The 16,878-nt window shown below is 37.4% G+C and overlaps 1 protein-coding gene across 1 annotated transcript in view; it reads right to left on the bottom strand.

Annotated features, from left to right (window-relative positions):
* LOC119777652 (voltage-dependent T-type calcium channel subunit alpha-1I-like) overlaps window positions 1–16,878 on the bottom strand; it is a 182,615-nt gene that overhangs the window by 55,318 nt on the left and 110,419 nt on the right. Inside the window, exons 8-15 of the mRNA XM_038276619.1 lie at window positions 14,827–15,151; window positions 14,322–14,695; window positions 3,741–3,892; window positions 3,245–3,430; window positions 1,958–2,075; window positions 1,708–1,863; window positions 1,481–1,571; window positions 403–557 (exon numbers count right to left, since the gene is read on the bottom strand). Coding sequence (XP_038132547.1) covers window positions 403–557; window positions 1,481–1,571; window positions 1,708–1,863; window positions 1,958–2,075; window positions 3,245–3,430; window positions 3,741–3,892; window positions 14,322–14,695; window positions 14,827–15,151 — 1,557 coding nt within the window. The remainder of the gene's footprint in view (window positions 1–402; window positions 558–1,480; window positions 1,572–1,707; window positions 1,864–1,957; window positions 2,076–3,244; window positions 3,431–3,740; window positions 3,893–14,321; window positions 14,696–14,826; window positions 15,152–16,878) is intronic.

The raw sequence follows: 16,878 nt of genomic DNA, 5'->3' as shown, positions 1-16,878 counted from the left end.
CACAATAGAAATGTGTTTGAATTGTCTTTTACAAGCCCATTTCAGGATGTAGCAATTTCTAATATATTAATAAAACAACATAATAAAAGGGGTTTATTTGTTCCAACTTTTAGAAGTACCATATAACATGTCAATAATCATATTTTAAAGCTTTTTATTATCCATTTTGAAAGTTTACAAGAACATTAATTAACTTAAAATTTGTCATACACTAACATTGTCCAGTATATACAGAGGATCATGAATCATATATGGAAACTGCCCTATGGTTATATTTGTACACATCTGTTCCAGCTTTGATAAATGAGGACAAGAGTAACAATAACTACAAGTGTCTGCATAAAATAAAGACTGCAACTCAGCCAGGAGCCAATGTAGTTAGTGTTTAGCATTTCTACTTACCATAGCCCTCTTTTCCAGGTCAGCTCTACCGAGAGAGATAACACTGTTTTTTCTGGAGCCAAGTGCAAAAGTCAATCTCTCTCCTGGAAACAGTCCAGTGGGCAACAATGACATGTCCAGGTGTCCATTAGGGGTCAGGGTACAGAGCTTTGGGTCTGCAGAAGACAGAAGGATAAGGGCGGAGTAAACAAAGGGAATTGACAGGGGTGTTAAGAGGAGGTAAGAAGCAAAAGAAGATGAATGTGTAGAAAGAAGCTGTCAAAGACAGAAAGGAAGAGCATTAAACACGGAGCTTGCCTCCCTTTGTTTATGTGGTGCCTGTTGCTGCTATGGAAGCAGAGGTCTCCCCATCACTGTTCACAACAGATGTCCAAAAACAATGTTACAGCCACCTTCAAGGGGCAGGGGAGAGTTTAATTCACAATAAATTGCTTTTTGGAGGATAGAAAGAAGCTCATAACATTGAAACAAACAGATACTTGCCAGTGGTTCATTCATTTTTGAACATGTCTTTGGAAGTAATTGGTCTTTACAAACAATCCAAACATGCTTTATTCCAAAAACACTGACATTTAAAAAGGTACATTTGGACTCAGGAGAACAGTGATCAGCTACCTCCCAAATGTGCTGCTAAATGTCGCTCTGTACTCTGCTGCACTGGGGTCAGTGGTTTAGCAGATAGAAAAGGCATTGCAGAGTGGATGCAGAAGGAATGGAACTTGGGTTATAGAAACTTTATTAAGCTAACATCTGTTGTCTGGAAATTTTCTTTGTGCAATTTTGCTGAAGAAACATCAGGGTTTTTTTTTATTCCTATTTTATAACCTGCATATTTTTGCTTCAATATGATGGTTCCCTTTCACCTACACAGGTCAGTACTGATAAAATAATAATATATATATTAATAAAAAATTAATGTAATTAAGTTGAAACTAAAGTTCCAAAAGAAATATAGTACAGTTTAAACTATGGAAAACTATTTAAAATGCTGATAAAGAAGGTGAATAATACCTTTCCTTTGTCTGGAAAATTGTAATGACTTTTAAAAGATCTACAAACTTGTGAGCGAAGTTGGTACCTGAGAGGTGCAGAGAGTCTTTTAGCTTATCATTTTCATCAAAATTACAGGAAGACCTATCATCATCTGAATAGGAGCGGTTGGCATCACCCTGTTGAAGAAAGGAAAAAGAGACAGAGGAGTCAGAAAGTGGAGCCTTGTAAAAAAGTATATAAATTTTTAAAACAAACAATCTTTTTCCTTTGTTTTTTGTTTTGTTTTTAGTGAGTGCTTAAATTTAACATTACCTCTGCTTGGAAACCTTCAACCAAGATGGCAACAAGTAAATTGAAGAGCACATAGTTTCCAAATGTCATAAGGGCGACGAAGTACAGAGCGGCACAAGGAGAGGTGGATGCCATGCCATTGTACAGCACCATATTCCAGTCCTCCTGAGTAAGAATCTACAGCAGACATAGTGGAGGTCATTAAACATTTTGGGTCATCCTTCCAAAGAAAATGCATGACGGAAATCAAGTGGTTCTTAAATACTGTTACCTGAAACACAGTGACTATGGCCCAGAGCAAGGAGTCAAAGTTCTTCCTGTCAGGAACTGTGTCCCCTGCCTCTGTCTTCAAACTGAACTTACAGCCAAATATGTGCATCCCCAAGATACTGCAATATGAGCAGAACTTTATGTTTAACAAAAACTGAATATGTGCTGATATGGTGTTATATTTATGTTTAATTTAAAATGTTTGATAAAGAACATCAAACAAGGTGTTTGTGGTTAGTAAAAGAAGAGTCCCAGAAAAATAAAAACTTCTGAAATAGAAAAAAATTTAATGTATAAAAAAAAAGTTGTTACAATCAATAATGTCAAATATAATAATGTCAACTATAATACTAGTTAGTCTGTTTAGGAGTCACCCAGGAAAACAAAAATAACAAAGTCAAAACTCAAGTTACAAACTTTTAATAAACTGCACACAACTGGAACTCCTGCGTGACTGTCCAAATTGGGGGAGTAAAACATCAGTTTCATCAACATGGACCAAGGGAAAGTTTGACAAAAAAGATTTTTTTTTAAATCAAAAAGGTTAAAGATGCAGCTGTCAAAATGGCATCACATACATATTAAACTATTTGGCAAGACAAGGACAAGAAACTATTGTTGAGTTGCTTAAAGGGGAATGCTGTTTTTTTTACATTGGGCCCTTGATTTTACGTTTTTACATCATGTTCTATTACATCATTTATTATATTTATATGTTTTAAAAACAAAGCGGAGTGTGTATGACATCATAGGGAGATGTTACTTGGATATAACCGATAACGGAATATTTCAGAACTGCTCCAAATGACACAAAACTCTGCGTGAGTACAACATGATGAAATAACGTAAAATCAAGGGCCCAGTGTAAAAAAAAAACAGCACTCCCCTTTAACATGGGGTGGAATATAATAACAGACCAACTCCAGATTCTTGAACTGTAATTTAAATCCATGGCTATATGGTCGATACTTTAACAGTCCCAATTAGTTTGCAAGGGATTGACAATTAACATTATGCTTTTGGAAAGGCTTGAAATCTCCCTTTTTAAAGTTTGTGAAATATGCTCAAAACATTGGTCCATGTTGGGTGGCTAACCAACTTAAAAGAATTTTGTAAATCCTGAATGTTTAACGAATAATACATATGAAGTGCCTGTCAAAAGTTTAAAGATATATATCAATATAGAATTATTAGATACATGCATTTATAATTATTTTTGCTGTTTTTGCAGGGTTGAAAATCCTATTTCCATTTTTCCATAGTTCCAAAATGAAAATAATGGCATTACCTGAATATGAAGATGAAGAGCATAAGCAGCATACAGAAGGTTGCAACGTTGTCCATAGTCTTCATTAGGACCACAAGCTGTCGCCTCAGTGCAGGCATGAACCTGACCAGCTTAATGACCCTCAGCAGCCTGAACGTCCTCAGCACTGACAGACCACCATCTGCCTGGCCAATGATCTCACACACACTGGGGGTTTGTTGTAGAAATCATGCACAGTTAGAGAGAATAGGAAGATTTGAAGAAATCAGTACAACAGGGCTACAGGAGTTAAAATTATTACTGCTGTGATCTGATTATATAACTTACAATTACAAATATATATATATTTTGAAATCATATATTTGTTCCCTTAGATTTACTGTCAGAACTGAAAAAGCAAACATGTACTTTTCCGATCAGGGTGCATCCTTTTGCACACTCGTGAGAAGTGCAAAATATACCGTACATTCTTTACTTGCTTAGTCAATAATTTTCTATAATTCAATAGATTACAGACCTGATGATAACAATGATGCCATCAAAGATGTTGTATGGGTTCCTCAAGTACTCAAAGAAGCCAAAAGCTGTGAGTTTTAGAATCATCTCCAAGGTAAACATGCTGGTGAAGACAATGTTACAGATTTCTAGTACATTGGTCAGCTCCTCGGGCTTGGTGAAGGGGGTGTCAGTGCAGGGACACAAAACATAAAAAGACAGATAAAAAACAGAGTGTCAGGGAGATGGACTGACTGACTTATTTAAAGACAATTTAAACAGAATAAAATATTAGCTATGTTGCTTTATAAAACGCCCATTCCCATACCCATTGCCCTTTTTAAATATTACACCCACAAAGTTCAATGTATTTCAGTAGTGGAAATGTAAATTAAAAACAGCTGATAGAATATCAGTGAACATTTAGATAAAAATAACATGGCAGAAGGGTCAATTTGAAGTTCAAAGCAGAGTTAGGTTATAAAACTATATCCAGAGTTTAGAAAATCTCACTCATCACTTTTAAATCAACCCACAGAGAATAAAAAGAGTACGACAAAACTCCATACCTACAAAGACATAACCATCCAGCAGGCTCAGTAAAGAAATTAATAATCAGAGCAACAATCACTTTGCTCAGTGTAACTCTGGAGCAGTTGAAGATACTGTATCTACCGCTCATTGAAGAGAGTGTGTTAGCAATGTTTAATTAACAAGAGAAAAGAGAACTAGCCTTAATTAAGGGGCAAGAATAAAAGTATTCAAGCAAAGTCCTGAGGTATCCTGCTGCTTTAATCAAAAGATGGGTGGAGCTAAATATTGAGCAATCCCTTAATAAAATATGTTAAAGAGTCCAACGCTGGTTTGAGGCATTGGTGCCCCTTCCATTAGTAAAACAATCCCAGACATATTGCCCAAGCAACATTGACATTTAAAGCATGTCTTACAGTATATGCCTTAGAATAACCCAGTCCTTGTCAGATATTCATTCAAATAAACAAGCCGTAGCGGGTCATGAATTTGCAGTCCACAATTTTTCCAAGCCAAAAATAAATAACTGCAACTGTGGTAAAAGGTGGTTGGAAAAACTTTCAAGGGAACTAACTGTAATCACTTTTCTAGTCACATTTTGAATTAATCTTTATTGTCTAAATCTAAAGCTGATGGAAAAATTTCTCAAAAAGACAAAGTTGGAATTATTGCAAATGGTTGTTATTTACAGAAGTGATTAAGGGAGCCTGAACACATAACCAGAACAACCTATTTTTCTTTACCTTGGAAGCTTGTATCATTTTTCATTAATGTAACTTGTGTTACGTTGTATACCGTAAGTATTTCACTGTAAATCCAAAATACTTTTACAGTACACTGCATGAAAACAGCACTGCATAAGTAGCAAAGCCGATATACATAATACAGTCACTTAGGGTTTGCTTCCATTTGTGTGTGACAAAACACACTTTATGCCAGCGAATTGTGAATATGACTGTGTTTGCACAATATGGATCAGATGCTTTCACTAATACCCCATGCAAATTTTCCGTTTCAAAGCCAGCAGAGGAAAAAAGGCAGCAGAGCCTTGCCAAAGTTAGCAAACCATGTCAGAGAAACACACATTCTGAGCCCTCCCTGGCTCTAATCCGCTTTTGCCACCGATCTATCTCCATTCCCCTAGTTCTTCTATCCTTTTTGCTCACTTTCTTTTTTTCAGAGTCTCATTATCAAGCTGACCCATCTCTCTTCCAATCGATATTACCCTGTCGATCAGTAGAGAGAGAACAGGAAAGGAATGGAGTGAATTAAGAAGAAGGAGTTGAGGAGAGGAAAGGATGGTGCAGGTGATGACTAGATGGGTTAGGAGAAAAGGTAACAAGACAACATGACAACAAAAAGGCTGCATGGAAAACTGTTTGCTACAGAGGAAAAATAAGTACTTATTTATCATTAATTACCCAGTGTTGGAGGAACATCTACATGTTGATCCATTACAATAACACCATGTCATTAATCCAGAATCCTCCCCACTTATCATGCCTCAACACAAGATGAGAGATTTGTTGCTATCCATATTACTGTTATGACTTGACATCAATGTTTAACTCAGATACAATGCCATCATCCCACCCTGCTCAGGTTTTTGTCCAACTCTTTTTTATAGTCTCCTGTCAGAGCACAGAACAGAGGGTCCAGTATTTAATGCCAGTGGGATTACTTCAAAAGTGTTTACTTAAAATAATAAACACTGTATAGAAGTGGTTAGGGCAGCCAAGGCTGGAACCTCTAGTTTTTAAGTTCAGTCCATGCCCAGAGAATGAGGTAGGATCCAGCCGGTGGGCTGTCAACAAGATATAGTGGTTGCCGCCCAGAATGTCCCAGATGCTGCAGCCCTGTAGAACATGCAGGAGTCCCAAGCCAGGCCAGACAAATAGATCAGAACAGGAACAGGCAGGCTCAGAGGTCCAGGAGTTTGAAGCCAGGTCAGGCAAAAGATTAGACATGAACAGGCAGGCTCAGTGGTTGAGAGAGTGAACAGGTCAGGATCAGGTATTCAGAAACACTAAGGTAATGCTAAAAAACACTCTCACCACTGCGATCAGACAGTACACAGGAATGCTCAGTGGTTGAGAGGCAGAACAGGTCAGGATCATCAAATCAGAAACACCAAGAAACTCTGAAAACACTCTCACCACTGGTTAGCAAGAATAAGAGTAATGTGGCCCAGATGACTGGGAGCAAGCGCCTTTAATAGAGGCAGGAGCAGGTAAACCACATGAGCAGTGATTGGATAATGGGCAGAGTTACACAGGTGAATGGAATTAGTAATTAAGCCAGTCATCAGCTTCAAGATCATCTTCTTCTTGTTTTATTACTTTTTATTATTTAACTCAGTCTACTGCTGTCTTACCCTGTTTAACATAGCCTTATTCCTTTATCACAGGTATTATTTTCTGTTCCAAACATTTTTCCTCAAAAATCATTTCTCCTACTCTTGCTATTTGACAGGTTCCTAAGACCGAACGGTGATGCCTTACGTGACAACAACTAAATTCTTGACTTAAAAAAATAGCCAGTCTTACAAGATTTACTGATTAAGCTAGTAATATTCTAGACAAAAAGCATAAATACTAAATCCTTATTTAATTGGGGTGGAACCAAAACGTGTTTTATTAATTGCATTCACATTATGTGTGCATCACATGCCCACTTATCGCATTGTTTGCCGTAGCTAATAACATTCATTATTTGGATTTTTTTTTAAGATCAGGTCCTAACTAGAAATTTGACATTAATGTAACTAACAAACATTTCCCTTAGATTAAATATATCAGCTGCATGCATTTGCTGAATGCTTCTTTGCAGCAAAAAAATACATGCTGCTCTTACTTTGCCAACTCACAAAGTACAACTCTCCCATTCTGCTCCACTGTATGATCATCATCTGTACCTGTCCAACAGGGTCCACAAGATTCATCATTCTGAATTTATTTGAGATGTTATAGATTTTGGTCGAGAAATTAGCAGCGAAATTTTAATAACAACAACAATGAGCCACTATTTACAAAAAAGAAAAGAATGGACAGTGGTAAACTGTTCATAGAGTGGGCAATAGGGCTGGGTAAAAAAATTGATTTTGAATCGATTCCTTTACATTTTTGCAAACTCAATGTCTAGAGAATGAGATCAATTAGTTTTATTGTGACGCACGTGACGTTCACATTCAAATGAGCAGGAAAGATGCACTCAAGATTACTTCAAGCCAGACAGCTGCAAATGTAGCCAATAGGTTGACTGAAGACATTAACAAAAGGGGACTGACCAGCAAACACCCTGTAATTGTTACAGAAAACGCTGCAAATATGGTTTGTGCAGTGAAGATAATGCAGCTCATGCATGTCTGCTGTGTCGCCGCTGTGTCACCTCTGCTTGCTCGAGTGAGGCTTCACTTTTTCACTTTTCAGAAACAAGTTTACACTTTTGAGACAGTTTTGTTCACATGCCAAGTTTAAACTGTCTGATTTACAAGTTTGCACTTTGAGTTTAATATGACAGGAAAAAATAAAATACATGAGTATTTTGAAACGCAGTTGAACCACTTTCATTATTGCAAAAACAGATTGAATCAAATTTAATCGATTTAGAACTGTATGAATCAAAATCGAATCGATTCAGGACTTTTAGCAAAAATACCCAGCCCTAGTGGCCAACCAGTCCAAAGTTACTTCAAGGCGGGATGGACAACTTATCAAAGACATCATAAAAGAAAGTATCAATACATCTAAAGTACTGCAGGTATCACTTGTTTATGTTGATATTACAAATATCCTTCATTGTCCCACTGTGGTGAAATTTGTTTGTGCTTTGATTTAATAAAAAAAAAAAGACGAAATACCATGCAAGGGGCAGTTCAACTTGCCTACAAAATAGATAAAATATAACAAAATAAATACATAACAGAACAATGTGTTTAATGATCCCCCAACACTATCCCCTCTCATTTATTTTTAGAGTCTTCAGAGATGAGAGAAAAAAAAGAAAGCAAATACTCTGCACACTGTCATAGAGTGAGTGGGTGGATGACAGGGGAAGTGGAAAGGCAGAGGATGAAACCAAAGGAGGTAACAAAAAAGTCATAGATTAGACACTTGGGGTAAGAGAGGAACAACTGTAGGAAGGCAGACGGGGGGTGGGGGGGTGATCATAGAAAAAGTGTGAAGGATAAGCTAAAAGAATGGTCTTATTGGAGGGAATGAGTGAGGAGGAAACAATAATAGGAACTAAGGCAGTGAAGAATAATAGCCTGAATGGGAGAGGGGTACGAAAAGGAATCAAACTGTCTTACATAACAGCTTGTGAGTCTTTGCATGGATGTTTTCAGTTAATGCATTTAGAGAAACACAAAAAAAGATTTTTGTTTGGGCTCACACAAACTGGACAAAAAAAGTGTGTTTGCATGACCATGTTATTAGCAGGCTTTTTCCACTCTTGCTCACTGACACCTACTTTGTTTGCTTCTAAAGAGACTGGACCTATGTTAAAGAGACGGCTATGTTTTGCCTGCTGTGGGGCTAAATGTTTATACCTCTGTCAAGAAACTGTGTGGCACTGATGATCTACGCCTACATTCATCTGTGGAAATCTCATCTGTTGCAGTATTTCTTTCTGTGAATCACTGGAGGGAGAGGGAAGTGAGAAATGATCACACCAACTCACTCTGTTGACACCGTAGTGCTGTGTGCCAATCTAAATAATTGAATGCAATGTTCCAAAACAATCACTATATTTGCTGGCTCAGAGCTTTTCCAGTCAGTGAACAAATAAATACAATACTTAGAATATACCAAAAATAAAAGAAGTGGTAATAAGTGCATTGTACAGTATATGTAAATATATATGCATAAATTATATGACTTTCAGAGAAAAACTGAAAAAAACAACTTAGGGTATTTTCTAGACTATCTAGGTGAAAACCTAAATTTCCAGCAATGAACGGAATTAATTTTTGGGAAATACTTCTAAAAGAGAACAAAAAGTCTAAGAGAAACAAAAATACTCTTTTAAAAAGAGGGACACTGACTTATCCAATACCTAAACACTTACTGGAAAAGGTTACATTGGAGCAGTGGTCTAAAACTCAAATCCTCAAAGGTCCAAATCCTGCAACTTTTAGATACATCCCTTGCCGTATGTAAATGGCTTAACTGCCTCACTAGCTCTTCTAGGAAGGTCATACTGGAGTCAGGTGTGTAAAGCAGAGATGCATCTAAGGCTACATTCTCAATACAGGCAAATGCTAATTCTATCTGTTATTTTTACCAATTTGCAAAGTTGACTTCTTAACAGCAGTCTCAAAAGCCAAATTTTGATCTTATACAGTGCTAAAAAAATCTGGTTTAACCCATTTCCATTTGTGGAACTTCCAATACATATCCAGTAGTTTTACAAAATCTAGGGTCTGAACAAAAATTGTAATTTTTTTCTGACTTTGACGTCATTGCGAGGGCTTCCACAACATTTCCACAGAGATGCCTGTGCAGCAGCAGCAACATTTACTTATTGCTTTTCAAACTACTGTTTTTAATTAACAAATAAATGGTGAATGTTGGCTGTAGCATGGTGTCTGAAATCTCAAAAAGGATGGCACATGTCACAGAATTACATCCAACCTCGAAGATCCTTGTCCTAAACATTGGAAGACTGAATTATATTGCAAAGTGTACATTTGAAATATTTGGGGCTGCATTGTGACACAGTTTGTAGCACTGTTGTCTTTCAGCCAAAAGGTTCTGCCGAGATAGGCACTGACCCCACCGCAACCCTGATGGAATAAGATGGATTGATAGTGGACTTGTAGGAACTCTTTTAGCAGGAGATCAGTCGGCTTTAATATTTTATAGGAAAAAAGAAACCTCTTTAAGATGGAGCGATTTCACCTAAACAGGTGAGGTGCAAAACTTTCCGCTTCCAACTTTTGTATTTCATGAACAAGGAATATGATGTGTATGTGAAAATGATTTCCCTGATGATAAATGTCACCCTGCTGAGGTCTTGAAACAGGAACCACAACGCAATGAACAAAAGGTATGAACGACCATAATGGCAGATAAGGCAATGGCAAAGAGATCAGATTTGTCAATGCTTTGGAGCATTATAACTTCCCTTGGATTCATACAGGCTACTTTGCAAGTCCCACAGAACACCCAACTCCTCTCCAACTGGGTTTCATTAAGCCCTCCACAGCCCCATCACAAGCCTCTTCTCATGTCCTTCTGCCAACTCCTCTATTTCTTTTTTTTGCAGCACTACCTAAAAACTGTAGAGCTCTGACTCTGTCTCCTTCACATGCAGAGAAAGCTGGTGACTTTCACAATCAGGAACTTCAAATTGCTTTTCTTTATTAAACTTTGGCTTCTTTTGGTTATCAGAAATTATCCTCTCCAGGAAAAGCTGGGGCCCATAAAGGAAGAGTTTTAAAATCTCCGTTTTAATACGTGGCAGAAAGAACACAGCTAAAAGGACAAACAGTAGTACACTATCCAAATTGAAAACCTGGCAGAAGCCAGATTGATACATGCAGTCAGTGGCGTTGCTAGGGTTTAATGGGGCTCCAAGCAAGACATTTCTCGGGCCTCCACCCCACCTCTGCACGCAAAAGAAAAAAAAAAAGTTTTGAGAGAAATAAATGCACAACTAGAGCATTTAAGATGTGTACTGAAAAAAAATAGACTAGAATAGATTAGTGGTTCTCAAAGTGAGGTCCAACAGAAGTCCATGACAGCCCAGGCCTATCAATAATCATTGTAAATAATCTGACCCCAACAAAATATATAAAATATGAACTTTAGTTTATTACAAAAGTGCACTGTAAATTGTTAAACTTCAAATATAAAAAGTAAAATCTAGTAAATAATTAAACAATGTAGGAAGCCATATAAAAAATGTAATAGCCTTATCACATGCAGTGGAGATAAATTCTACTAAATTAAATAAATAATTAAAAATTAGGCTCAATATTAGCAGGTTAGCTGCTAATATTGATGTTTCTTGTTAAGCAGCATTCATCATGATTAATTGTTAGCTACTGTATGTCCCTTTGGAGTCTGTGACAATACAGTAAGTCAGTAGGTAAAATGCTCTTACCACTGTCTTTCTTTCGTTTTTCCTCTTTTTCTTTTCTCTGTCTGTTTTTTTCTGCCCCACTGGGATAACTCATGACTCTTCATGACTCTCTCATGGAAGGTTGGGAAGCTTTACCATAAAAGTTCACCTTTTGCAGAGTCGCGCCAGCAGCGTCAGATGAAGGCTGAAGGCATGGGGTGGGGGCTCAACAAGGGTTTTTTTGACTACGGTGTCATTTCATTGTAAAGTAAATCCCCAGTCTTGTCGTTGCTGTGAAGTACAATTTGTCAGCCATTGGGGGCCCCCTAAAGGCCGGGGCTCCAAGCAACTGCCTGGCTTGCCTTTTCACAAGCCCCGCCCCTGCATGCAGTTCAATTTAATTCTACAGAGTATCCATCTAGAAAGGCTCATGTGGAAAGTGTTTGCAAAAGGAAGGACATTAAGTACAATTCTTCAAGCTGACTGGGTATATCACTAAGCGGCACCTGCCTCTCATATTGAGCTTTTAGCCAATCATTATAATGTATCACATTTCAGATTTGTTTTTCAACTAGCGGAGTTAAGTGATAAATCACTCTAAAACACTCAACAAGCAAACATATTTCCCATTCACAAAGGCACAGATTATATTCTATTGCTCACTTTTCCAAAAACGAAATAGAGGATATTCCAGCTAAAGCAGATGGAGCTACATGTCTACAATACATCCACCGGCTATTGTAGACATATAAAATGGTGGATATAAAATGGTGGATGTATTTCTTTTGTTAGCATCATACACATCACTGCTATTCATTGGTTTGAAACATATCTGTATTTGAGGCCAATGCATCTACTGGCTTCTGGCAAGATGAATTTTCGGAAGATTGTGAATTCACAAATAATAAGGTAAAAGCTCAACCAACAGTATGGTCAAAAACCTTACACAAGCTTATCCTCCTGCTTCCACTTTACCCTGTAACTCAGTAGATGAGCTGGTTGATCTTTTTCTCTCTAAAGTTGCATACATCATTGAATCCATTGCTCAAGTTAAAGTGAAAGTTGTCTCCAGGAATATGAAATCTCCAAGGAGAAAAGTTTTAGCATTGAGAAAAGAAAAGAGGGAGTATTGAAGCCAAACGAAGGTGGCAAGAGAATGGACTCCTAGAAGTTACAAAATACAGAAATCTGAAATCTATAAACTTCACAAATACCATTCACAACTAAAAGATCCAAGAGCATCTTTATTCTCTGAGATTATCAATAAAAACATTAACAATGCTCACACCTTATTTGCCTCAGTTGACAGGTTAACAAGCCCTCCTCTCTCTGTGGTCAATAACCTACAATTTTAAAAGGCCTGCAAAGTTCTTTACAGGGAAACTATAAGGTATTAGAAAAACAGTCGGTACATGTACATCAACTCCTTTACTAATGCTGACAGGAGTTATAAGAAACTCTGTTAAAATGTCACAATTCGGCCAAATAAACAGCAAAAGTTTAGAAGAAAATGTTCATCAGTTAAGCTCCACTACCTGGTCTTTCAATGTTTTAACCACAGGTTTTATTAAGAAGGTTTTACCTGCTTTTGAGACTGATTTAATTCAACTGGCTTCTCTAAATTCTCCTTAGGTGTAAGTGTGTGCATGAATGGTTGTGTGTCCTGTTTGTCTCAGCATTGCCCTGCGATGGACTGGCGACCTGTCCAGTGTGTACCCCGCCTCTTACCAGACAGCTCGAGATCGGCACCAGCAACCCTAGTGACCCCCCCTAGTGACCCCACTTGGGATAAGTGTGACAGATACTGGTTGGATACTACTATAGGTTAGAGGATCTGAGAAAACTGCACTACTCTGTCGCTTGAGGAAGCTTCTAGAAGGACACTACAAAATATATAACTTAACTAATGCAGCTCAAAAAAAAGTAATTTAAATATTTCTTTAAATTTCAAGTTTGCCTTAAAACATTTAGCAAATGGGAAGTATTTGTGCAGGTAAATGTATTTGAACAACTTCATGTTATAGTCACAAGGACGAATTCCTAGTTAAGTAATAGTCAAATAATAAAGAATACCCAAACAATATGAATTTAAAGTCGTAGGAAATCGGCTGTTCCAACGGTTTCAGTTCTCTAGTGGTGAATGACTTTACACAAGTGAATAAAGCGAATATGATTTGTTGATTATCAAGGGAGCGGGATTGTTCTTGGAAGGTTGGCAAGAAAGTCTGGTTGTGGCCGGTGTCTCGGAAACATCTTGCTAACCATTTAGCAACTTAGTGCTAGAAGGTTCCCAATGGAAAATTACATTGGGACCAAGTAGCACTTGAAGATACAGACATCCATCCCCGTGAAGACTGGGATGTAACTCAATGGTCGAGTAAACGATTCTATTTTTTCTTATTTCAACCCTTATATTTGCTGCGACATATGAATCAAGATGCTATGACTAAAAAAATATGATTGACAGATGACCGCTGATATATGATTGGCCGAATTTAGGTGTACAAGCTGACGTATAACTAACTAGCCTGCATAAAATAAGACAGAAAAAAAACACAGATTTTAAGACAGGATTTCTTTTTTTTTTATAGAAATTTTCTAACTCTTTGGACAATATGGTCTGATAAAGAGTACATTTATATACATGTTTAAACCAGAATGATTTGAAATTTAAATATGTCTTTCCTACAACTTTAATGTCTAATTAAGCTACATTTATATATCACTACTATCTACTCACAAATAAATCCCTCTACACTATCACCACTTTCACTTAATTGATTATCTGCAAGATAAACTGCTACACTGATATAATCATCAACCTGGGGTTAGATGCCTTGCTTTCTGACATGTAACCACATTTAACAGGGGTAATCTGGAGTCAAACCCATAACCTTGCGATTACAATACAACCACTCCACATTTCAAGCGACAGTCTATTTTAGTTACAGTCTAGTTATTCCAAAACTTTAACATGAACACGCCATAGTAAGGTTGATTTTCTTACCTGGTTGTGGTGCTCAATGCCCATGCTTATAGTGTTTATAAGAATTGCGATCATGATGCCCCTGCTAAAATACTTGCTCTCCACAATACCCCAAAGTTTCCGTCTCATATCTTTCCAAAGATCCCTGCATTTTCCAAAACATGTCCTCCTTCGCCCAATCTCTTCCTCTTTCTTCTCCTTTAAGTGATTATCCTTGTCTGTTTCCTTTACAGCATCCTCTTCGTTTTCTTCCCCATTCTCCAAATGTCCTGTAGTAGTTGCACCTTCTTTTGTACAGATGGGGCACTCCTCAGGGTTCTGGACGGTAAGGCTTATAGAATTAGCTTGGGCCTGGGAGTCATGGTTTGACTTGCTGTGGTGTGGACATTTGAGGGCTGTAGGGATACAAAAACAAAAGTATAGTGTATGCTATCTAGTCTTATGCATTGAACAGCTATGTAGTCTTTATAACATGTGTTTTCCATGCCATAAAAATAGTCCCTTTAGTAATTTCACTCTTACTTACATCTATGGTGCCCTGAATGATGTCGATCTCCATTTACATTCCCTCCACCTCGTCTGTTACCCCTGCCTGCACTGGCTGGAGCGGGCTTGCCTCTCAGAGTGTAGTAGAGTGCTGTTGACCTCCTCTTGGCCTTGCGAAGTACGTGGCAGACCAGCTGAAAGATCTCTTCGTAGCAGTCCCCTGGCTCAGCCATGCTAGCTAAGGTGGAAGAGGACAGGCACTGTGCCCTTTGCTCCTGCATAAGCTGGTGCTCTCGCTGTTTAGTCTCTGAAAACTGGGTGGCAATGACCACCAGGCACAGGTTGATCATGAAGAATGAACCAATCTGTATGAAAAGGGGAATAGAAAGTAATAGTTATTTAGGAATACCAATAACAAAACTTAAAAAAAAAAAACAATTAAAGCTTAGTGTCTACACTAAGAATGTATATATTCATAAGAATGTAAGGAATTATATTTTCCCCAAGGATAAATATACACTTGTTACTATAAGCTCTGATACTTAAATGGTTGCAAATGATTTGTCTAAATCCAAATCTATGCCACCCTTCTATAATTGTATCTATAAAGAATAATAACCAGATAAAAATGTATTATTTTTTATTTCTCTGCTACACAAAATTGCATGTCAAATTATCGAGCCTGTTGTGGGTAATCTAGCTATACACTATACAATGCACAATTAATTTTAGGTGTTAAAGTGGTGCGGACTGCCATACCTAAATGAAGACTTTGTGTTCTACAGGCTGTTACCGTGAATAATTTTAAAGAGCAGAGTTGATTTATATTTTTGTATCCAAAAGGCCACTAAAATTTGCAAAAGCACTGCAAACACATGCCGGAAATTATTGCTATGTGTAGGAGACACAGATAGAGAATAAACTTAAGTAACTTTAAAAAAAATAATAATCAAGACTTTATTGCCTTTAAGATTACTTGGAATCACCAACTAGGCAGAGTAACTTCTGGCTTGAGGAATACTGCTACAATACTTTCTACCGATACTATCCATGTACAATATTGTTAAGATTTTTGTATTATTCTTTTTTTCTTTCATTAAAAGTCACAGTATTCAGTTTATAAAAAGAAAGGGAAAAACAAGTTTGGATGGCTCCAGCACCACAGATGTGTGAACAGTGGCAATAGGATCTGGATTTATAGAAAAAAGCTAAATTTCCATCAATCCTCTTGATGGGGTCACAGAGGGCTGTTGACTATCTCCAGCAGCCTAGGCGGGAATGGACATGATACAACCTGGACAGATCATAGGGAATCACAAAAACACCAAAGGGCAATTTAGAGATGCCACTTAATCCAACAGTAAGCTTTTTGAGTTATGGGAAAAAGCTAATGTAGGCTTGCATATTCATGAATAAAATTATGCCTAATTGATTTCCTCTCATTTTACAGACGCCATCCTTGGTGCACCTAGTTAGTAGAACAGTTTTGCTTGGGCTAACAATTTATTTTTCTTTTAAACCTTAGTATTAAATCAGGCCCATTGAGTTTGGTGCAGAAATGTGAAAAAAATTTGAAAAATATATTTTACAGCGTACTTGTTAGACAAAGAAACTGATTAAAAAACAGGAGAGTTGGCACTTTCCAGAGGTAGTAATGGAAATCATTCAGCAGTGCTGTAAGTGGCCCTTACTGGTTCAGAACAATGATTATATCAATACTTCCTAATGCTGACAAACCTTAAAATCAGGCTGCTGGACAAGGCGTAAAACTCAATATTTTTCTTATAACTCTAAATAGTTTCTTGGTCTCTGTTTTTTTGAGAAAAATACACATTTTAAAGGCCAAATCTTTGGGAACAGGCATGTTCAAAAAAAGATGCACAAATACAAAATCCAAAACTAATCACCTTCTACATTTAGACCTTGATCTGCAATGATCAAAGATTTAATGCAAGGTGAAGGTCTGGGCAAATGAGAGATATCTTACGGAGTGAAAAACACGAAGAGGAAATGTAGTTGGGAGGTGGAAAGAAAGGAGGAGAGACACCCATCTGTGGTCTGTGGGTCAAAGCAGGTCTGCAGGTGTGTGAGG

Source organism: Cyprinodon tularosa, unplaced genomic scaffold (assembly GCF_016077235.1).
Source record: "Cyprinodon tularosa strain WSP-4 unplaced genomic scaffold, ASM1607723v1 ctg126, whole genome shotgun sequence".
In the NCBI taxonomy this organism is placed as follows: Eukaryota; Metazoa; Chordata; class Actinopteri; order Cyprinodontiformes; family Cyprinodontidae; genus Cyprinodon; species Cyprinodon tularosa.
This window is presented reverse-complemented; position numbering and strand designations above follow the sequence as displayed.